The 23,842-nt window shown below is 37.6% G+C and overlaps 1 protein-coding gene across 4 annotated transcripts in view; it reads left to right on the top strand.

Moving 5' to 3' along the window:
* The window catches only part of LRRK2 (leucine rich repeat kinase 2), a 211,469-nt gene that overhangs the window by 51,611 nt on the left and 136,016 nt on the right, over nucleotides 1–23,842 (top strand). For all 4 annotated transcript variants that reach the window (XM_086399919.1, XM_086399918.1, XM_086399917.1 and 1 more), the window contains 5 exons: nucleotides 10,843–10,987; nucleotides 11,121–11,260; nucleotides 13,602–13,730; nucleotides 13,805–13,975; nucleotides 22,833–23,091. In XM_086399919.1, coding sequence (XP_086256045.1) covers nucleotides 10,843–10,987; nucleotides 11,121–11,260; nucleotides 13,602–13,730; nucleotides 13,805–13,975; nucleotides 22,833–23,091 — 844 coding nt within the window. The remainder of the gene's footprint in view (nucleotides 1–10,842; nucleotides 10,988–11,120; nucleotides 11,261–13,601; nucleotides 13,731–13,804; nucleotides 13,976–22,832; nucleotides 23,092–23,842) is intronic.

Genomic DNA, 23,842 nt, shown 5'->3' with positions numbered 1-23,842 from the left:
TGGGTGTTAGCACTTATGAGCTGCACTAGTTTTATGAATAGTACTTAAGGTACGGTAAATTATGTCTGACTCTTGGGACCCCGTGGACTGTAGCCTACCGGGCTCCTCGGTCTTTGGGATTTGCCAGGTAGGAATACAGGAGTGGGTTGCCATTTCCTTCTCCAGGAATCTTCCCAACCCAGGGATTGAACCCAGGTCTCCTGCATTGCAGGCAGACTCTACCGACTGAGCCAACAGAGAAGCTCACTACTAGAGGAAAGAATAGTTAATTTTATTCGTGATGTGTGTTGGTGAAAAGCAAGTGGTACCAGAAAAGCCTTTTGGTAACTTTGATTCTGGTTATGTCATCTTTTCTAACATTATTGAATACAGGTGTGATAGAGTGGAAGGAGTTGCCAGTCAAGGGAGAAGTATTGTACTTACTGCCATCAGTACTGTGATGCCAAGAAAATCACCGTGTTCCTAAGTCTTACTTTCTTTTGCTATATAATCCCAGGAGAAGTGGTTGAGAACCTCCCTGTTGTTGTTTAGTCAGAGTTGTGTCTGACTCTTTGTGACCCTATGTATTATAGCCCACTAGACTACTCTCTCCTTGGGATTCTCCAGGCAAAGATACTGGAGTAGATTGCCACTTCCTTCTTCAGGGGATCTTCTTAACCCAGGGATCACACCAGGGTCTCCTGGATTGCAGGTGGATTCTTTACTGCTGTGAGTCACCAGGGAAACCCGAGAACCTCCCTCCCCCTTTCCTTATTTTCCATGCCACACCTGGGTAATGACACAGCATCTCACTAAATAGTGACTGCCATTTGTGGGCAAGGGATTAAGGTCATGGGGAAGCAGAAGTGGTACTGTTTTATTTTTAAAAATCTCCCCTGTGTAATTCCCCTAATTCTTTTCCATGGTTGAGAAAAAAAAAATGCTCTAAAAGATGAATGTATTTTTTCCTTTTTTTTTTTAGTTCTAAAATCCCGTAATTGCATGTGTCACTCTGAGTAAATGTTACAAGGCATCAGAGATTTTGGATCCAAATACTGTTGATGCAGTAAAATGAATTGCCATTAAAAATAAGCCTTTTCTTAGATAGCAAACTTCCAAATAAGATAGAATTTGTGATTCAACTAAGATTTACAATGCAAAAATTATTAAAAGTATATATTAAAGTGAATCAATGTCTGGAGGTGTACATAAATCCAGTAACATTCAGACTGAAGTTAAATCTGTCTGAAATATTAACATTGCATTTATGCTTGATCCTTTTAGCTTTTTCTACACATGAAAACTTCAGTCATCTGTTCCAGAGAGATCTATTTACCCAGTATTGTCTCTGGAGAACACAGTAGAAAATAGAGCTCTCAGCATTTTGCTCACATCTGTGCTTTGTGTGCAGTGGTACTGCTGCTGTCTTAAGTCAGGAAACTTACAAAGTCAGACCAATCTTCTCATTAAACGTACACAAATCAAAGAGCTTGTGTGCCTCTCAAAAACCTTAAAGCAAAATGTACTCAGTTTAAATACTGAAGATACTATTTCAGTCGTGATTAATATATAGTGAAAGCAAGAGCTGATTTGTGAAAGCAACAGCAATAACAAAAACAAAGAGAAATTACATAGCACTTCCCTGGTGGCTCAGACGGTAAAGCGTCTGCCTACAATGCGGGATACCTGGGTTCAATCCCTGGGTCGGGAAGATCTCCTGGAGAAGGGAATGGCAACCCACTCCAGTATTCTTGGCCCCCCCCCACACCAAAAAAGGGGGCTTAAAGAAATATTGGACTTTCCTTGTGGCTCAGCTGGTAAAGAATCCGCCTGCAATGTAGGAGACCTGGGTTCGACCCCCGGGTTGGGAAGATCCCCTGGAGAAGGGAAAGGCTACCCACTCCAGTATTCTTGCCTGGAGAATTCCATGGACTATACAGTCAGTGGGGTCGCAAAGAGTCGAACACAACTGAGCGACTTTCATTTTCACTTTGGGCTTCCCTGGTGGCTCAGAGGGTAAAGCGTCTGCCTGCAATGCAGGAGACCCAGGTTTGATCCCTGGGTTGGGAAGATCCCTTGGAGAAAGAAATGGCAACCCACTCCAAGACCCTTGCCTGGAAAATCCCATGGACAGAGAGGAGCCTGGTGGGCTACAGTCCACGGGGTCACAAAGAGTCGGACACAACTGAGCGACGTCACTTTCACTTCTAAGGTAAATAAAAATTTATAGAACTACTCCAAAGAAGACTCTGAAACTGAACTGGGAGTACAAAGAAAGAGTTAAGCATAGGAAAATGTATACCTTCTGTTTTGATAAAATTACTAATTTTTTAAAAATGAAAATTTATCTACCTTTATGAATCCTTATAAAAATAACAATGATATTTTCTGGAACTAGGTAAGTTAATGTAAAAATTTGAGAAAATTAATTAGATAATTACATGAATAATCAAGGTCATTTGGAAAAAGAAGATAATATGGCCTAACTCTAGTATTAATAGATGATCAAATGTATTATAAAACTTTAGTGATTATACTGGTGTGACATTGGCACTAGCGATAGATCAGTATCACATAATGGTGATTTAGGAGATAGACTCAAATGCAAATGTTCAATTAGTGTATGGTTTCCCAACCACCGCAAGGAAAAATAGATGGCTCAGTAACTTGTACTGAATCAGCTAATTCTCTGGCCATCTGGAGAAAGCAAAGGAAGCTGCGTATTTACATTACTCGTTTAAAGAATCAAATCTCACGTGAATGAGATTTAAAAGTAAAAATGAATCTGGCATAGATCCTCAATCAGGGAAGAATACTGGAGTGGGTAGCCATTCCCTTCTCCAGGGAATTTTACCGATCCAGAGCTCAAACCTGGGTCTCCCACATTGCAGGCAGATTCTTTACTGTCTGAGCTGCCAAGGAAGCCCACAATCATTATTAAAGAAATGTAAATTAAAAACAAAACAAAGCAAAACAAAAACCTTGTTGGAGGAAATTTAATAATACTCATCTACATTAAAATGGACATGTTTTCTGACCAGCTATTCCACTCTAAGAATTTATAATATAGATATGCGTATACATGTGCAGAAAGTTTTTTAACAAGACTATTTATTGTGGCATTATTTGTAGTAAGAAGAATGTGGCAGCAGACTAAATGCTTACATGGTAATCATGAGTGTTGTTTGCCCCCGTCTGGTGATTCTGGGATTGTATTTATTGGTGCTTTTCTAGTTGGATTGAATCATGTAATGGTTTTGGCCAAAGAGTTGTAAGTAGAGGTTTCATTTGTGATTTCTGGACCAAGCATTTAATTGCTGGTGAGGCATCTTATAGAACACTTTCTCAGGCACTGTGACCTACGATATTTGAGATGGTGGTTGCTCAGTTAGCACAACTCCGAGAGCGGCTGTGCTGAGTAGAGGCTCCCTCCTGATCTATAACACATATGAGACATGAATACAAATTGAACCTTTTCTTTTTCCAGTTTATGTAATTTTGAAGTTGTTACTACAGGTTAATTTAGTCTGTCCTGACAATACAATCCTTATCAATAGATCCTAAGAAAATAAATTAGATAGTATTTTGAAACTGTGTAGCTCTATGTAGGAATTAAAAACAGCTTGGTGAGATTCCTAATGTGTTGCCAAGGAATTATGTACAGTTTTCCATGAATATGACAAATATATTGCCCAGGTAGTCATTTTTTTCCTTCACATATATTAGCACATCATGTACATTAGCACATACCAAAAGTATGGTGAAACTAGTATATTTTCACTTCTTTATATCTTCTCTCTTCCCTGTATCACTCAGTTAAAGCAGATTATATGGTCTTTAGTTTTATATCTTTAAGTGTATAACGTATTCTAATGTGTATGGCCCCTGGAATCAGGATATCTGTATTTGAATCTGGCTTCACCATCTACAGACTAATGTATTCTGAACAAGTTTTTTAAAGCCTCCGTTACAGTATCTATAATATGGAGATAATAAATGGCTTTTCACTTAGGGTTATTATGAAGAATTTTATTATATAATTCATGCCATGTACTCTATGCAATGCCTGGTACATGGTGTACAGTCAGTAAATGTTAGTTAATATTATTACTATTAGATTCAAAACTATCTTTTGACTTGTGGCTATAAAAGATGAGAAGATTGAAGTATTCACACCATCTTCCTATTTTTACCTATTTTCTAACCAACTTTTGTTAAATACATTAATTCTACATTGACAAGTTTGAAAATATTTATATTCAATTCTGTAACCATACTTAATAAGTTGTTTTCGTCTTCTTCCTACAGTCATGTGGACAGTGTTCACTGCAAGCTCTTTTGCTACAGTTCTTCCATTTATTTTTTAGTTGTCTGTTTCTTTTAAAAAAAGATTAATTTCCTGAACATTTTGTGTTGTCTGTATATTTGGACTCTTGAAAAAACAGTTTGGTTGATTGCAAAGTATTGGGGTTTGGTTTTCTTTTCTTTGAAAGCCTTTTAGGCTTTTCACTGTTTTGTAGTACAGAATGTTTTAGTGGAACAGTCTGAGACCAATTTAATTCTTTTCTCATTTTTAAATGGTTTGGTATTTTTATCTGGATGCCCAAAGGATTCATTTTCTTAGAATCTACTTTATTAGGATATATCTCAGTGTTAGTCCTGGATAATGATATCTTCTTTTTAGCCGTACATTAATTTTTTTTCTGGAAAGTTTTTCTGAGTTGCAGTTTGATTTGGCTGGCAGTTAGGAAAGAGACCGGTGTGGGCATTTTCTCCTTGAGTTGGCTAGCTGACTCACTAGAGAAAATATTTTGATTGTTTTTGTAGTCTTTGAAAAAACTTGAGAAATTGTGAAGCATAGTTAACAGGATGTTTCTAATTAATATTTGTAGATATCCAACATTGGTACTTTCAAAAATTTCATGTGGACACTTGCTAGTAAATTAATTTCAATCCCCATTTGAATAACAGTGTTATGAATCACTATTTTCAAGATAGAACATTCAGTAAGTGAAAGCCCATTATAGGCTTGTAAATATCATATATACATATATACATAATGATATTTACTTTTCAAATTTATGAAACTGTCAAAATCAGATATCACTATTTAAAATCATCAAATACTTTATTTGAACTCCATCACATGTAATAATGTGATACTCTGCATTCTCTTTCTACATAGACAAATCATGGGTTTCCTGTTGCTAGTAATCAGGTGCATCATCAAACTGCACCTGAAATAGAGATTAGGGAAGCTCAAGATAGCAGAACCAATAGTTGAGTAGAAACTTGTTAGAGGTGATGGTATTAAGGACAAGAACAGCTACTTTATAAATATAAGTGAAAGTGAAAGTGTTAGTCGCTCAGTTGTGTCTGACTCTTTGCAACCTCATGGACTGTAGCCCACCAAGCTCCTGTCTCCGTGGGATTTCCTAGACAAGAATTCTAGAGTAGGTTGCCATTTCCTTCTCCAGGGGATCTTCCCAACCCTGGGGTGGAACCTGGGTCTCTCACACTACAGGCTGATTCTTTACTGTCTGAGCCATCAGGTACCAATTTGACTTAATTTTAGCATAAAAATAAGCCTATGGGTGCATTTTGAGGTTAAGAGCAGGGTCAGCTACGTAACCCGGTACAAGATGAAAATGCAGGACCCTGTGTTTAAAATTATTAAGAATTTCAAGGTGGTGGCTGCAGAGTTTTAAACCAGGTCTGGGCCCTTCTGAACACAGGGACCTGTGCTACTGCACATGTGTGTACTCCTCAAGCTGGCCTCCCTAGGACGCAGAAATGGTGGTACTGTTAATTAAAACAGAAAGTTCAAAATGGCAATTTGAGTTGTCTTTTTTTTTCTTAGAGAAGATAATAAACTTTTAACTTTGAACATCTAAGTTCAAGATACTAGTGTCAAACAAAAAGAAATATGGACTTAGAACTTAAGAGAGTTTCAGTTCAGTTCAGTCGCTCAGTTGTGTCTGATTCTTTGCGAGCCCATGAATCGCAGCACGCCAGGCCTCCCTGTCCATCACCAGCTCCCTGAGTTCACTCAAACTCATGTCCATCGAGACAGTGATGCCATCCAGCCATCTCATCTTCTGTCGTCCCCTTCTCCTCCTGCCCCCAATCCTTTGAGTTATCTGCTCAAAGGTTTCTGTGTCTCAATTTTTTTTCACCAATAACACAGGGATAATAATTGTGTGTCTGCATCATAGGGTGAGTGTGAGGATTAAATGAGTTAATACTTAACTCATTTAAGTGCTTATATGCCAGACATTCTTTTAAGCACTTAAATGAGTTAAGTACTTTTAAGCACTTAAATGAGTTAATACTTAACTCATTTAAGTGCTTAAAAGATTGTCTGGCACATAGCAAATGCTCCTTAGGTTTTGGTTATCCTTGTGGTTGTCGCTATTGTTGTTATGGTGGCTTAAAGCCATGATGGTATATGAATTCCATCCGTGAATAGGAGAGTTTTAAGTAAAGTTCTTTGGACAAAGTTTGGAGTTGAAAGAAGTGATTGTAAATGAGATAGATAGTTTTAAAGTTTGAGAATAATTAGGGAGATTACTGTGTCATGGAAATCAAGGGAGGAAAGAGCAGCAATTCGGTTGTTTTTTCTTTGAATGGTTTTAATTTGGAGTGGTTAGGACAGAAGCCTGATTATGTGAAATTAAGAGGTGGGAAGAATGTAGAGGAAGTGGGTGTAGACGTGTCTATTAATAAGTTTAGAAATGAAAGAGGAGTGGTAGCTTGATAGAATGAAAGATCAATTTAGGGATGTTCTCTCCCAGTGAGAAGTCTGTCACTTCTGAGAAGAGTGTTCTTTCATTCCGAGGCCTGAACTATGCCGTCACTCAGTGTTCACTGCATGGGTGATGATTTATCTCATTTCACTCTCATAACAACACTGCATTATTAGAATCATTTTTGCGGTGAGGAAACCTGGGCAAACACTGAGCCATCCCTCCAGCTTCACTTTGTACCACTTTGAATTTCTTTATGTTCTTGAATAATACCTTCTGACTAAATACCACTTCTCAGTAAATGTTATTTCATTCATTTTTAATGGCCCAGAGATTCATGGAACTCTAAGTGATGAGACAATTTAAACCCAGATTTAATTGGCTCCCAGCTGATATACTTTCAAGGAATTGGTAAGATGGAAATAATGGTGGGGAAAATTGCCAAGGGAGACAAGGATGTGAGTGTCTTGTTGAAATGATAGATGAAATGATATCTGAGCTGAGCAGTTCAGTGTTGGAGGAGGACAATACAAGATGAGAAAATAATGCTTCTGTCCATAACCTATATAAAGAAAGATGCAAATAAAAAACACATGAGAGGTAGTGGGGGACTAGATTGGGAAATGAATGAAAATCTGTTCAGTGACAATAGGGGGAAGTGAAACAGGTTGGAAGGCAGTAGGTTTTTGTTGAAGAGACTACGTTAGAATTTGAGGTCTGACTGGAAGCTATTTCAGCTCTATAGTGAAGGTGTTATTTAGTGGCCAAGTGGTTTCTGACTCTTTTTGACCCAGTGGACAGAAGAGTTCTCTGTCCTTCACTATCCCCCAAAGTTTGCTCAAACTCATGTCCATTGAGTCAGTAATGCTATACAACCATCACATCCTGTCACCCCCTTCTCCTCCTGCTGTCTATCTTTCCTAGTATCAGGGTCTTTTCCAGTGAGTTAGTTCTTCACATCAGGTGGCCAAAGGATTGGAGCTTCAGCTTCAGCATCTATCCTTCTAATGAATATTCAGGGTTGATTTCCTCTGGGAATTGACTGGTTTGGTCTCCTTGCTGTCCAAGGGACTCTCAAGAATCTTCTCCAGCTCCACAGTTAGAAAGCACTCAGTTCTACAGCACTCAGCCTTCTTTATGTTCCAAGTCTCACATCCATACCAGACTACTGGCAAAACTATAGCTTTGACTATATGGACCTTTGTCAGGGATGTGATGTCTCTGCTTTTTAATAAACTGAAGAGGTTTGTCATAGGTTTCCTTCCAAGGAGCAAGTGTCTTTTAGTTTCATGGCTGCAGTCATAGTCCACAGTGATTTTGGATCCAAGAAAATAAAATCTATCTCTGCTTCCACTTTTTCTTTTTCTATTTGCCATGAAGTAATAGGACCAGCATCAGTCCTTCCAATGAACACCCAGGACTGGTTGGACCTCCTTGCAGTCCAAGGGACTCTCAAGAGTCTTCTCCAACACCACAGTTCAAAAGCATCAATTCTTTGGCACTCAGCTTTCTTCACAGTCCAACTCTCACATCCATACATGACCACTGGAAAAACCATAGCTTTGACTAGATGGACCTTTGTTGGCAAAGTAATGTCTCTGCTTTTGAATATGCCATCTAGGTTATAACTTTCATAACTTTCCTTCAAAGGAGTAAGTGTCTTTTAATTTCATGGCTGCAATCACCATCTGCAGTGATTTTGTAGCCCCCAAAAATAAAGTCTGACACCGTTTCCCCATCTATTTCCCATGAGAGTCAGACTGTGAAGAAAGCTGAGCACCAAAGAATTGGTGCTTTTGAACTGTAGTGTTGGAGAAGATTCTTGAGAGTTCCTTGGACTGCAAGGAGGTCCGACCAGTCCATCCTAAAGGAGAGCAGTCCTAGGTGTTCATTGGAAGGACTGATGCTAAAGCTGAAACTCCAATACTTTGGCCACCTCATGCGAAGAGTTGACTCATTGGAAAAGACCCTGATCCTGGGAGGGATTGGGGGTGGGAGGAGAAGGGGACAGCAGAGGATGAGATGGCTGGATGGCATCACCGACTTGATGGACATGAGTTTGAGTGAACTCCGGGAGTTGGTGATGGACAGGGAGGCCTGGCGTGCTGTGATTCATGGGGTTGCAAAGAGTTGGACACGACTGAGTGACTGAACTGAACTGAACTGAATGGGACTAGATGCCATGATCTTAATTTTTTGAATGTTGAGTTTCAAGCCACCTTTTTTACTCTCCTATTTTACCCTCATCAAGAGGCTCTTGAGTTCCTCTTCACTTTCTGCCATTAGAGTGGTATCATCTGCGTATCTGAGGCTGCTGATATTTCTGCTGACAATCTTGATTCCAGCTTGGGATTCATCCAGCCTGACATTTCACATAATGTACTGTGCATAGAAGTTAAATAAACAGAGTGACAATATACAGCCTTGTCTTACTCTTTTCCCAATTTTGAACAAGTCAGTTGTTCCATGTCCAGTTCCAGCTGTTTACTGCTTGACCCATGTATAGATTTCTCAGGAGACAGGTAAGGTGGTCTGGTATTTCCATCTCTTTAAGAATTTTCCACAATTTTTTGTGATCCACACAGTCAAAGGCTTTAGCATAGTCAGTGAAGATGAAGTAGGTGTTTTTCTGGAATTCTCTTGCTTTTACCAGGATCCTGCAAATGTTGGCAATTTGATCTCTGGTTCCTCTGTCTCTTTGAAGCTTGTACATCTGGAAGTTCTTGGTTCACATACTGCCTAAACCTAGCTTGAAGGATTTTGAGCATAACCTTGCTAGCATATGAAATGAGTGCAATTGTACAGTAGTTTAAACATTCTTTGGCATTGCCCTTCATTGGGATTGGAATGAAAACTGAACTTTTCCAGTCCCCTGGCCACTGATGAGTTTTCCAAATTTGCTGACATATTGAGTTTAGCATTTTAAAAGCATCATCTTTTAGGATTTTGAATCTCTCAGCTGGAATTCCATTACTTCCACTAGCTTTGCTTGTAGTAATGCTTCCTAAGGCCCACTTGACTTCACACTTCAGGATGTCTGGCTCTAGGTGAGTGACTACCTAGAACATCATGAAGAGCACCATGGAAAAGCAGAGTGTAAGAGTTAGGTAAACATCACAGACATTGAAAGAGGGGAGGTGTGATTGTGATTGTCACATGATTGGAAAGTGTGTTGTTGATTGTTTTCTTCTTAGTCAATGAGAAGGATGGCCTCGGAAAAGTAGTGGCTTCTATTAGAATACCTGTCAAATAATATCAAATTCTGGAAGAATTGAATTTAAAAGGTTGGAAGAGATTAAGATTCTTGACTTTTAAGGCAGGAACATTTATGTTAAAGTACTAGTCCTGACTGTGTTGTGCTTTGTTGCTCAGTCGTGTCCGACTCTTTGTGACCCCATGGACTGTAGCCCATCAAGCTCCTCTGTCCATGGGGATTCTCCAGGCAATAATACTGGAGTGGATTGCCATGCCCTCCTCCAGGGGATCTTCCTGACCCAGGGATTGAACCCAGGTTTCCTGCATTGCAGGCAGATTCTTTACAGTTTGAGCCACCAGGGAAGTTCCAGTCCTGACAATTGTTAGCTATGTGACTTGAGCTCCTTTTCCTGCATCATTAAAGTTGGTGAGCCTATTGTATGAAACTTGATGGGGAATAAATGAGGTATAGCATGTAAACATATAAAGAGTAAATTCTCAGTATTTTCTATGATTTGGGATAGCATTGCATTTTTATGTTTAAGAGTTTAGGTGATGACAGTAAATGTCTTTGACTTGGTATCTTCTCAGCAGTGTACAGTCTACATTTAATAAACTCATCTTTTAATAGGAATCATATTAGTATATATTTAATAAGGATGCTCTGAAAAGAAAAGCATGTGAAATTATTTAGTACAGTGCCTGGTGAAGAAGAGGTACTTAATAAGTGCAAAAATGTTAGCTCTTATTCTTAATAATAAATAAAAGTAATTCATGATACAAGGCAGAATCAAGAATGGTAATTTTATCTGGACTCCTTAGTTTATGTTTCATCAGTCTATAAGCTGGCTTTAACTAAGGTAAGTGTTAGAATTCATTTTTTAACACAGCAAAGTTTCTTAATTATCCTTTTGACTTTTAGTTCATTGGAAATCCTGGGATTCAGAAGTGTGGATTAAAAGTAATATCATCTATAATACATTTTCCTGATGCATTAGAGGTATTATCCCTGGAAGGTGCTATTGATTCAGTGCTTCATACACTGCAGATGTATCCAGATGACCAAGGTTGGTACAACTGAAGTCAGGATTTAGATTTTTATAGGCCTTTAGCTATTAGTTGAACATATTTAAATTTTTTCTTTAGTTTTGAGATTTAAAACAGTACATTTTCTTTTTTTTTTTTCTTTTATTTTTCTAGAAATTCAGTGTCTGGGTTTAAGTCTTATAGGATGTTTGATTACAAAGAAGAATTTATGCATGGGAACTGGGAATCTGCTGGCAAAAATTCTGATTTCCACCCTACAACGATTTAAGGATATTGGTGAAGTACAGATAAAAGTATGTGCATTATCTTGAAGGGAATCAAGATCTTGTACAGATTTCTCTTTCAGAGCAGCTGGTGTAACTCCTGCTTAGCATTAATGAGTATTTTCTAGTTAATTGAAAGCCGTTTATCATTTCATAGTATTTTTATTATAGTAGATGAAGAGAACTGGGTTGAATTTCAAAATATCGTATGTTTCATTAATAAATCTCTCAAATTAGTACGTTTGTCTTTTCTGTGAAAAAGGAGAGCATATGCTAAAGAAATTTCAGCTAGCTGAGCTTTATTTTCTTTGTTGTCGTTCAGTTACTCAGTCATGTCCAAATCTTTGTGACCCCATGGACTTGGGCTGAAGCACACCAGGCTTCCCAGTCCCTCACTATTTGTTGGAGTTTGCCCAAACTCAGGCCCATTGAGTCAGTGATGCCATCCAACCATCTCATCTTCTGTCACCCCCTCTCCTCCTGCCCTCAATCTTTCCCACCATCAGGGTCTTTTCCAGTGAGTCAGCTCTTTGCATCAGGTGGTCAAAGTACTGGAGCTTCAGCTTCAGCATCAGTCCTTCCAATGAATATTCAGGGTTGATTTCCTTTAGGATTGACTGGTTTGATCCCCTTCCTGTCCAAGGTACTTTTATTTGCTTAGATTTTAGGTAAATAAAAATTACAATTATTATGAAGTTTGTCATTCCCTTTGTTTTATTTGAGCTGCTTGCTTAGTAATTTTTCCCCTTAATTTTGTTCTTGCAGTGAAACAATATTTTAAATGTTCTTCATTAAGCAAAATTTAAAATGCAGTCTATATTAGCTGTCTATGAGGAATCCAAGATATTGGTTTAGGATTAATTCAGGGAAGATGAAGTAAATTGTTTCAGAGTACTTTTATTTTAGTGTTAACAAAACAAGTTTTTTTTTTTTTTTTTTTAAGAATTTCTACCTTGGTTGTAGTGTTTTTGGTAATGAAGTTTACAACTTTCATAAACCATACTCAGCAAATATTTTCAAAAATGACAGCATTGGCCAGGAGTGAAAATGTCTAAGCTCTGATCTTTGCACAAATATTATTAGTAAATGGGAAAATGCATTTAAGATTTTAAATTATAAAGTGCTGAACATACAGCATTCTTAGATTAGAACCAACAATGGGCTTTATATATCTGCTTTCTGTAATGTTCCTGAAGCTAGGTTGACTAAAGCCAAGACAGAATTGATTATAAGTAATCTGAGGTAAATTATTTTGTGCGGGTACGAAGCTCTCACTCAGTATTTATTCATCTAGGTATAAATTTTAAGATTTTTATGTAGAGATTGTAAGCTGTTAACCAGTGGGCTAAATTTTGCCTGCCAACATACTTTATTTGACCAGTTCAGTGCTTGTAAGTTTTTGAGTTTGAATTGTATGCCTTCTCTGTATGTGTATTGTCTGCTTTGCCGCTGCATTCGTTTGCAGGGACTTCTGCTCTAGAGGTGGGTGGACCACATGCCCCTCAGACTGCTTCTCTTGTCAAATGTTAGGAAGCATTTATAGAAACTTAGCGTCTTAAAAGCTCAAAATAATAATTTTTAACATTTAGATGATCTCATTAATATATTTTGGAAAGATAAACATTTTAAAAGTAAAACTGATCTTTGGTGATTGTACCCAAGGTATATAATAGGCAAGTCTGAAGTTCATTCTTTCTTTAAAACATCACATAAATAGAGCGTAGACAACTTTTTGAGTGGTTCTAAAAAGTAATGGTGTGTCTGATCAGTTCCTTATAAATGATTTGCTAAAAGGATGTAAACCTTAGAGTGTTTTTAGAGCTTTTCTAAAATGTTCTCAAGATGAACACAGTCTAGGAGCTCACATTTGTCTGAGATTAAAATTTCAGAAGATAGCACAAAACATTGTTGGGAGAATTGCTAGGCTCTCTATAGAACCTGATCCGCAGTCTTGTATTAAAGAACTCAAGTCACTGATTTATTTGGGTTTGTGGCACTGCTGACTCTGCTGTCTAATCCTGATTAATATCTAACTTCCAATCTGTAGGTATGGCTTTAGGCAAGGAATCTTTAAAAGCCAAATTTTGGTAAATTAGGTGTTTTAGGTTTTTTTCCTGTTTGGCTAGAGGAGAGTTTAGCATCTTATTCTCTGTGTGCATCTTCTTATTTCTTAGTAATGAGAGAGCAAGGTGTATTTATTACATTGTTTCAAAGTTTACAGCTTTAAAGTACAAGCCCAATAAATGTATCTACTTAGCTAAGTGAACACCTCAAGTTTTAAGTACTGTATACAGTCTTTCTTTTGTATCATTTGTTTATTCTTTTTTGTCCATAATTACCTTGTTGTTATTAATTTTGGTCACACTTTCAGGGATTTCAGACAGTCTTGACGATGCTGGAATTGTCAGTGTCTTTTTCCAAGCTACTGGTGCATTACTCCTTTGATTCAGTAATATTCCATCAGTTGTCCTCCAGTATCACAGAGCAAAAGGATCAACAGGTACAATGTTTTTTACCTGTATTATAACTGTTACACATTTCGCTGACTCTAATCCTCATTTTCATTCTTTTTAGTTTCTAAACCTTTGTTGCAAGTGCTTTGCAAAGTTGGCCATTGATAATGAGTTAAAAAGTGTGATGCTGGAGAAAGCATGTGATCAGAATAACAGCATCATGGTTGAATGCCTGCTTCTGTTGGGAGCAGATGCCAATCGAGCAAAAGAAGCAACTTCTTTGATTTGTCAGGTAAATATTCAAAGATTCACTTTTGTCTTTTTTTGTATGCCCCTGCTATTGTATAGCTCTTACCTATATCGTATGATTCTTAATTACAGAATTTATCAGTTTATGGCCCAATTGCTTGTAATTTGTAGTAGGGTTTAGATTCATAGAGTTTTAGAAATAGGGTATTTCTGTAGGTATTATCTTCTAATCATTCCCTTTACATGTTTACCTACTTTGTTGAGATGATAAATAACTTTTAAACGTGTCTCCTACTGAGCATCTCTGTGTGAATCACTCTCCAGGAACACACCACACAGTTATGTTTTGTTTTCGATTCATCTTTTAAGTATTTTCTTTCTGTTTTCAACTTGTCTGTCTAGAAAGTTCTGCCTTCAGGGCTACCACAGGTGACCTCGTAGCCTGTGCACTGTGCACTTTGGGGCCTGTTCACATTGACGGCCCTTCTATGGGCCATCCTGCCGTACAGTGGCACTGTGGTCTTGCCTTCCTTCTCTCCCTTCCCTTACGCACTGTGCAAACACATCTATCTAATGCTTCTGCTCTGCCTTCAAAATATAAACCAAATTATTTGTCCTCAATAAAGCTCTTCCCACACTTCCTGACCTCCATACAAAATAAAGATTTACTTGCTGTGTAAATCCATGACAATTTTTGTACACTATTTTATAGTTTGTGAGTTGTATGAAGGTAGAGATGTACAGTGTTCATCTGTGTATCATTCAGAATATCTAACTCACTGTTGTACATACAGTAGGAATTCAATTAAGTATCAGAGTACATTACATGTCATTTCCAGTTTGTCTTCACTGTATAAATTTTAGTTTGCAGTAGTATTCAGGTAGCCCTATGTATATTTTCTAAATAATAATATTTCCAACAAAGCAATTATGTAGTGATTTAATATCCCTTATTGACTGGATGAAGCATAGCAGGAATCAAGATTGCCGGGAGAAATATCAATAAACTCAGATATGCAGATGACACCACCCTTATGGCAGAAAGCAAAGAAGAGCTAAAGAGCCTTTTGATGAAAGTGAAAGAGGAGAGTGAAAAAATTGGCTTAAAACTCAACATTCAGAAAACTAAGATTATGGCATCTAGCCCATCACTTCATGGTGAATAGATGGGGAAACAATGGAAACAGTGAGAGACTTTATTTTTTGGGGCTCCAAAATCACTGCAGATGGTGACTGCAGCCATGAAATTAAAAGATGCTTGCTCCTTGGAAGAAAGCTATGACCAACCTAGACAGCATATTAAAAAGCAGAGACATTACTTTGCCAACAAAGGTCTGTCTAGTCAAAGGCATGGTTTTTCCAGTAGTCATGTATAGATGTGAGAGTTGGACTATAAAGAAAGCTGAGCACCAAAGAATTAATGCATTTGAACTGTGATGTTGGAGAAGACTCTTGAGAGTCCCTTGGACTTCAAGGAGATCCAACCAGTCCATCCTAAAGGATATCAGTCCTGAATATTCAGTGGAAGGACTGATGCTGAAGCTGAAACTCCAATACTTTGGCCACCTGATGCGAAGAGCTGACTCATTGGAAAAGACCCTGATGCTGGGAAAGATTGAAGGTAGGAGAGGAAGGGGACAACAGAGGATGAGATGGTTGGATGGCATCACTGACTCAATGGACACAAGTTTGAGTAAGCTCTGGGAGATGGTAATAGGGAAGCCTGGTGTGCTGCAGTCCATGGGGTTGCCAAGAGTCGGACACGACCAAGTGACTGAACTGAACTGAACTCAATATGCATTATTAAATAACCAACAGAGTGCTGTGTTATTCAATAACTTACTTCTAAAGCCTCACTTTATTTAATTTTCTGCTCACCTATGGGTTCAAATCAATTTGTCAACCATAAGATTAAGGTAGTACTACTTAGCAATCTACATAAAAAGAAATTGAACCTGTAACTCATTTTCATGCACAGTTAAGTTATTCATTAAAACCAAATACATAACCAAATTATTTAAATTTAGTCAAATCTCATCTTCGCAGGCAACATTGAAAATAGTTGCTTCTCTGTTATTAAAAGTAATGGAATCATTTCCTTCAATAATGTAATGTTTTTATTGTATTTCTTTTGTGTCATCTTCAGATCATTGTGTTAATGTTACTTGGATATGCCAGAGAACTGAAAGGGAGCTTCCTCCAGGTCTTTCTTAGAGAAACAACACACCTAAAAGCCCTTAAGTACAGTTACTCTACGTTCTGCACAGGGACTGCTTTCTACTTTTCTCTCAATTTATTCAAATCTTTCTGCACAGAGGCTTTTTATTTTCTTCTTCCCAAGTTCTTTTGAACTTAATGTGCTTATTTATATCTTTTCTTCTTAAAACAAAATCAGATCTTTAAATGTAAAGAATTTATCCTGGTTGTCAGAGATTATTTATATCTAACAAATAGTAAACATTGATTTTTGTGGGTGGACTGTTTGAACACACCTTATTTTGTACAAAGTATATAGTAAAGACTTATCCAGGTACCAGTGTTGCAGTATTAAGGGCGGAGTTAATCTTATTAGGGTTTGGGAGGATTACTATTGGGTATGAAAATGCATGAATAGAGACATGAAAATAAGATTTATCAGGTCATGGTGGGAAGAGCAAGTATAATGAATTCTGAATAAAAATAATAGCAAGCTCTTCTGTGGTATTCATTGCCACCTGGGCCCTGCTCTGAGTCCTTTACTTAATCCTGACAACAACCTTAGGAGTACTCCTAGTATTTATCTTATTAGGCATGTGAGGAAGTAACTTGCCTGAGGAGTAACTATAGCCTCCCTTGTGCCTACTTTAATCTCTTGTTTACATAACAGATTCATGATAGTGGTGGTGGTAGGGGAGAGGATTGTACATTCATTCTTGAATGCTAGCTTAAAGTACTTGGCTTTGATTGTGAGCTGCATTATTTACAAATTAGAGTATGAGAGAAAATATGGGAAAAGATAGAAAGTTGCACTTTGATTATATATATTTGAATTGTCCCCATTTAAAATACAGAACTGTGTATGAAAGTGTTGACCTCTTAGTCATGTTCAACTCTTTGAGACCCCATGGACTGTAGCCCTCCAGGGTTACATGGAATTCTCCAGACAAGAATACTGGAGTGGGTTTCCATTTCCTTCTCCAGGGGATCTTCCTGATCTAGGGCTCGAACCTTGGTCTCTGACATTGCAGGCAGATTCTTTTACTGTTTGAGCACCAGGGTATCTGAGCAGTATTTTTTTTTTTCCCTCTCATGAATTATTTTCCTAGTTTTATTTTATTTCTTCTATCTGGTATAAAAGACAAATATTTCTCTCTTCATGTCACCATAGGTTACCTGGGTTCGATCCCTGGGTTAGGAAGATCCCCTGGAGAAGGGAAAGGTGACCTACCCACTCCAGTATTCTGGCCTGGAGAATTCAATGGACTGTATAGTCCATGGGGTCGCAAAGAATTGGATACAACTAAGTGACTTTCACTTTCACTTTTCATGTCACCATATGTCAGAAATCATCTTGGATAGTTTGGGTCCCCCAAGGAGAATTCTGCTATAAAAATGTATTGAGCATCTTCTCTGTGGAAAGCACAGTGCTAGATAATTAGTAAAGAATATAAAAGGGGTGTCCTGCTTCAAGGTAGTTTCAAAGTGTCGCTTGGGAGTTAAGGGAGTAAAACATAAATCACCTTAATAGAAGGTAAGCAATAAATACCATAATTTAGAGATAAAACTTTGCGGGACTCCAAGAGAAGGCATTTGTGATGAGTTTTTTGGGCCTCTCCTTCCCTCCGTTCTTCCCTTCCTTCCTTCCTTTCAAATTTCCTGTGGGCCCTTACTGGATTTTTTGTTATTTTTCAGTCACTAAGTTGTGTCTGACTCTGCGACCCCATGGACTGTAGCCAGCCAGACTCCTGCGGATTTTAGTAGTTTGCTAAATTAAATATATTCTGTAGGCATTGTGCTAGGTTACAGAGGTACAAATTGAATTGCAGTAGCATCCATGCCTTTCATTCTAGTAATCAAACAGATAAACATGTCTGGTTCAGTGTGCTAAGTGCTGTGTTAAACAAAATGGGATGGACTCCCGAGGAGGAAGCGTGTGCAGCCTGGGAGGTTATAGCAAGGACTTAGTGCAAGAGACTTTAAAGCTATTCCTTCAAGAATGATTTTTTTTTTTTTCTGGAATAAGAACAAAATTAGACATTGGAGGCAATAGAAATAGCATAAATGAGGTTTGAAAAATTGCATGTTGTTTTATGAGGGAGTGTCCTGGAGCAGAAAGGTTTTAGAAGATTTTAAAATAGTACAATGACTTGATTATATCTAGACTAGAAAAGTACTATAGTGGTTCTCGGGAGAACAGACTGAAGATGGGGGTGTTCCTTAAAGGCTGGTGGGCATTTAGCTGGTTCCATCAAACCAGAGCACTGTGCCCTCAAACTTCTTGGACACATGTTCAGTTCAGTTCAGTCACTCAGTCGTGTCTGACTCTTGGTGACCCCATGGACTGCAGCTTGCAAGGCTTCCCTGTCCATCACTAACTCCCGGAGTTTGCTCAAACTCATGTACATTGAGTTGGTTATGCCATCCAAGTATCTCATCCTTTGTCATCCCCATCTCTTCCCGCCTTAAATTGTTCCCAGCATCAGGGTCTTTTCAAATGAGTCAGTTCCTTGCATCAGGTGGCCAAAGTATTGAGTTTCAGCTTCAGCATCACTCCTTCCAATGAGTATTCAGGACTGATTTCCTTTAGAATTGACCCGTTGGATCTCCTTGCAGTACAAGGGACTTTCAAGAGTCTTCTCCAACACCACAGTTCAAAAGCATCAATTCTTTGGCATTCAGCTTTCTTTGTAGTCCAACTCTCATATCCATACATGACTGCTGGAAAAACCACAGCTTTGACTAGACGGACCTTTGTTGGTAAAGTAATGTCTCTGCTTTTTAGTATGCTGTCTAGGTTGGTCATAGCTTTTCTTCCAAGGAGCAAGCATTTTTAAATTTCATGGCTGCAGTCACCATCTACAGTAATTATGGAGCCCCCAAATGTGTTTGGACACACGTTAATTCTGAAGAATTCAGGAATTTCCCTCAACCAACTTTTCCCCCGACCTGGTACCCTGAATATTAAGATCTTTCCTTTTATTTATTTAGACTTTTAATGATATATTTCGTTTAATCAATATTTTCAAAATATTATTAAATGAGTTTGTGATATATCCAAAATATTCAACATGTGATCAGTATAAGGATTATTAATGAGCTATTTTATATTTTAAAATACCAGGCCTTCAAACCTGTGTTTGAAGTATTTTACTCACTGGAGTAAAATATTCCAGTGAGTATTTTACTCTTACAGCTCATTTGACACTTACAGCAAATTTCAAGTTGCTTAATAGACCACATTGGGCTTCCTTGGTGGCTCAGACTGTAAAGAATCTGCCTGCAGTGTGGGAGACCTGGGTTCGATCCCTGGTTTGGGAAGATCCTCTGGAGAAGAGCATGGCAATCCACTCCAGTATTCTTGCTGGAGAATTCGCATGGACAGGGAAGCCTGGAGGGCTACAGTCTATGGGGTCACAAAGAGTCTGACACAACTGAGTGACTAGGCACACATAGACCACATTGGATGGTGCCAGTCTCTGGGTCCCACCACTGGCTTCTCTTGTAGTTAGAGGGATGGGAAGAGACAGGTTTTGGCTCACAGGAACCATCACCTCTGATTAATCTCTGCTCCTTCCTTAAAAAAAATAAAATCACTTTTTTAACTAATTTTTATTTTTCTAAACTTTATTATAGAAAATTTTAAACATACATCAAAGTGGAAGAGTAGTGTAATCAATCCCTACGAATCTATCAGTTATCTTCAAGAATTATCAATACATGTCTAATCTTATCTTGTCTGTATCATTCTCATGTCCCTTCTCCATGTTTTTTTTTTTAATATGGTAGATTCTTTTTAGTTATTTAAGTACTATAGCAATATGTACAGTCAATACCAAACTCCCTAATTATTCCTCCTCCCTAGGTAACTGTAAATTTATTCTCTAAGTCTATGAGTCTGTTTCTGTTTTGTAAATAAGTTCATTTGTATTATTTTTTGGGGATTCTGCATATAATGATATTAGACAATATTTCTCTTTCTCTGTCCAACTTCCTTCAGTCTCTATGACAGTCTCTAGATCCATTTATGTTACTGCAAATGGCATTATTTTGTTCTTTTTAATGGCTGAGTAATATTCCAATGTATATATGTACCACAGCTTCTTTATCCACTTTTCTGTTGATTGACATTTACGTTGCTTCCATGTCTTGACTACTGTAAACAGTGCTGCAGTGAACTTTGGGGTGCATATATCCTTTTGGACCATGTTTTTCTCTGGGTTTATGCCTAGGAGTGGGATTGCAGGATCATATGGTAGCTCTATTTTTAGTTTTTTAAGGAACCTCTATACTATTTTCCACAGTGCCTGCACCAATTTACATTCCCACCAACAGTGTAAGAGGGTTCCCTTCTCTCCATACTCTCTCCAGCATTTATTGTTTGTGGATTAAAAATATATATATATATATATATATATATTTATTTGTTTATTTTTGGCTGCCTTTTTTGCTGCACATAGGCTTTCTCTAGTTGCAGCAAGTGGTGGCTACTCTCTGGTTGTGGTGTGTGGACTTATTGTAGTGGTGACTTCTTTTGTTGCAGAGCATGAACTCTAAGGCATGTAGGCTTTAGTAGTTGGGTTTTATGGGCTTAGTTGCAAGGCATGTGGAATCTTCTGGACCAGGGATCAAACCCACATCCCTTACCTTGGCAGGTGAATTCCTAACCACTGAACCCTTAACCACCACAGAAGTCATCTTCTGTGGATTTTTTGATGATAGCCATTCTGGCTGTTGTGAGGTGATACCTCATTGTAGTTTTGCTTTGCATTTCTATATTAGTTTAACATACTGAACATCTTTTCATGTATCTCTTGACTGTCTGTATGTTTTCATTGGAGAAATGTCTATTTAGGTCTTCTGCCCATTTTTCTAAAATTTACAAAAACAGCTCATGAAGCTTAATATCATCAAAACAAACCACTCAGTTAAAAAATAGGCAGAAAACCTAAATAGATATATATTTCTTTTTTAAATCATTAATATTAGGTTGTGAAAGGACCACAAGCTTTGGAATCTGCAGATGTGATTTCAAATCCAAGTGTGTTATTAAGTAGCTCTAAGATTTTGGACAAATCACATATTTTTCCTAAATATTCATCTATAAAATGGGAGTAATACTTTTTATGGCATAGAGTTTTTAAAAAATAGTTGGAGATCATGTGTTTACAGAAGGTAGCACAGTACCTCACATCCTAATTTTGTTACTTATGATTTCATTCTTGTAGTTGATAACGTTAGATTCCATTGCCTTTCAGAAGCTTTAGCTGGGGTTGGGCCAGTGTGCTGTGCTGCAGGTTGCTAAGGCTTCTCTCTGCTTACTGTGGTCACTCTAGTTTTTGCAGCAGTTACCATATTAACCCACCTTGAGGACATGCTCTGAAAACATAACTTTCAGGGTAAGGTAGAAAACTGAGAGACAACATATATCTTTGTAGAAATTAAAATTCTTGTCCTGGAAATCCAGTGAATGATGACTGTCCTTTGCATGTGACATTGGTGAATTTAATAATATTTATACACATACTTAGTTATTCTGTGTCACAAATGAAGGGAAGGCATTTGCCAAGTAAATGAAGTAGCATTTGCTATGTTAAGGTATCAGTTTCCCAGATATGGGCCAATAAGCAAACAAGTCCAGAAAGTGTGAGAAATGTGTAAATTGATGGAGCCTCAGGTATTTTGACTTCAACCCTATGAGTTTTACTTCGTATCATGTTGTCTTTTTCATGGTAATGGGCTCTCACATGGCAGATTTAATTTATGCTGCTCTGATACTTATGATGCTAATCTTACTTTATTTTCCTAATTTACTTCAAGAATGAGTTTTGCCTTATTTTGTTTGATTCTAAATTTAAAGACCAGAAATCGAAGAAGAACTATAAAGCCTCTTGATGAAAGTGAAAAAGGAGAGTGAAAAAGCTGGCTTAAAAGTCAACTTTCAAAAAACTAAGATCATGGTAACCAGTCTCATCACTTCATGGCAAATAGATGGGGAAACAATGGAAACAGTGACAGACTTTCTTTTCTTGGGCTCCAAGATCACCACGGATGGTGATTGCAGCCATGAAATTAAAAGATGCTTGCTCCTTGGAAGAAAAGCTATAACCAACCTAGACAACATATTAAAAAGCAGAGACATTACTTTACCAACAAAGGTCCATAAAGTCAAAGCTGTGGTCTTTCCAGTAGTCATGTATGGATGTGAGAGTTGGACCATAAAGAAAGCTCAGCGCTGAAGAATTGCTGCTTTTGATCTGTGGTGTTGGAGAAGATTCTTGAGAGACCCTTGGACAGCACAGAGATCAAACTAGTCAATCCTAAAGGAAATCAGTCCTGAATATTCATTGGAAGGACTGATGCTGAAGCTGCAGTACTCTGGCTACCTGAGTGAAGAACTGATTCATTGGAAAAGACCCTGATGCTGGGAAAAATTGTAGACAGTGGAGAAGGGGTTGACAGAGGATGAGATGGTTGGATGGCAACACCAGCTCAATGTACATGAATTTGAGCAAGCTCCGGGAGTTGGTGATGGACAGGGAAGCCTGGCGTCAATGGGGTCGCACAGAGTCAGACACAACTGAGCAACTGAACTGAAAATTTAATGATGTAGGGGAAAGTCACACAAAGTTTGATTACCAGGATTATAAAGGAAACATGATTAAAAAAAATATATATGCTTACCTTCTCTTTTTCTTTAATAGGTATGTGAGAAAGCAAGCAGTCCCAAACTGGTAGAATTGTTACTGAATAGTGGATCTCGTGAGCAGGATGTTCGGAAAGCTCTGACAATCAGCATTGGGAAAGGCAACAGCCAAATAATCAGCTTACTCTTGAGGAGGCTTGCCCTGGATCTGGCCAATAATAGCATCTGTCTTGGAGGATTTTGTATGGGAAAAATTGACCCTTCCTGGCTTGGTCCTTTATTTCCAGATAAGACATCTTATTTAAGAAAAGAGACAAGTAAGGATTTCCAAGCAACTTTTATAGAAGGCTTAAATTTAGTAGTATTTTTAAAAATAACTATTCTTTTAGTTTTCATTCCATTTGGTGCAACTTAAGTCAAAAATATTGTGAAGGCTTGGCTTTTTTTTTTGATCATGAAATGCTTGAAATTGACATTATATTTAAGTTTCTTATGACCCAGCAAATTCGTATTTTATAAAGATAAATCATAACTGAGATCTTTCTGTGAGGTTACTTTTCTTTGTTAAGTATTTTAGTTTTTATTATAAAATAATCTATGTGCCTTTAAAAATAGAAAAACTTAATATAAGGAAGAAAATAACAGTAACTTACCTGTTTTACCTATAGGTAATCAATGTAGATTATTTTTTTCTGTGAACTTGCTATACACTTGCATATGAATTAAAATATATGTATAGAAATATACATATGTATTTTGCATTTTCAAGTTAGTATACTTTGCATTTTACTTAAGGATGTGTTTTCTAGTTAATATAGGTCTTGTATGTAGTAAGTATGTTAATTATCATTAGTATCTATACTAGTGCATTTCAAATAGAAAAATTTGGTTATAAATTATGTTGATAAGCATAAATGGAAACAGACATGTCACATATTATTGATATAAATTCAAATTGTCCTTTTGGAAGGAAAATTTGGCAATATCCGTTAGTGTTATGGGGCTTCCCTAGTGGCTCAGATGGTAAAGAATCCACCTGCAATGCAGAAGACCCAAGTTTGAGTCCTG

The sequence above is a fragment of the Bos grunniens genome, chromosome 5 (assembly GCF_055505025.1).
Source record: "Bos grunniens cultivar Pamir isolate PY7600 chromosome 5, Bosgru_T2T1.0, whole genome shotgun sequence".
NCBI classification, from domain to species: domain Eukaryota; kingdom Metazoa; phylum Chordata; class Mammalia; order Artiodactyla; family Bovidae; genus Bos; species Bos grunniens.
This window is presented reverse-complemented; position numbering and strand designations above follow the sequence as displayed.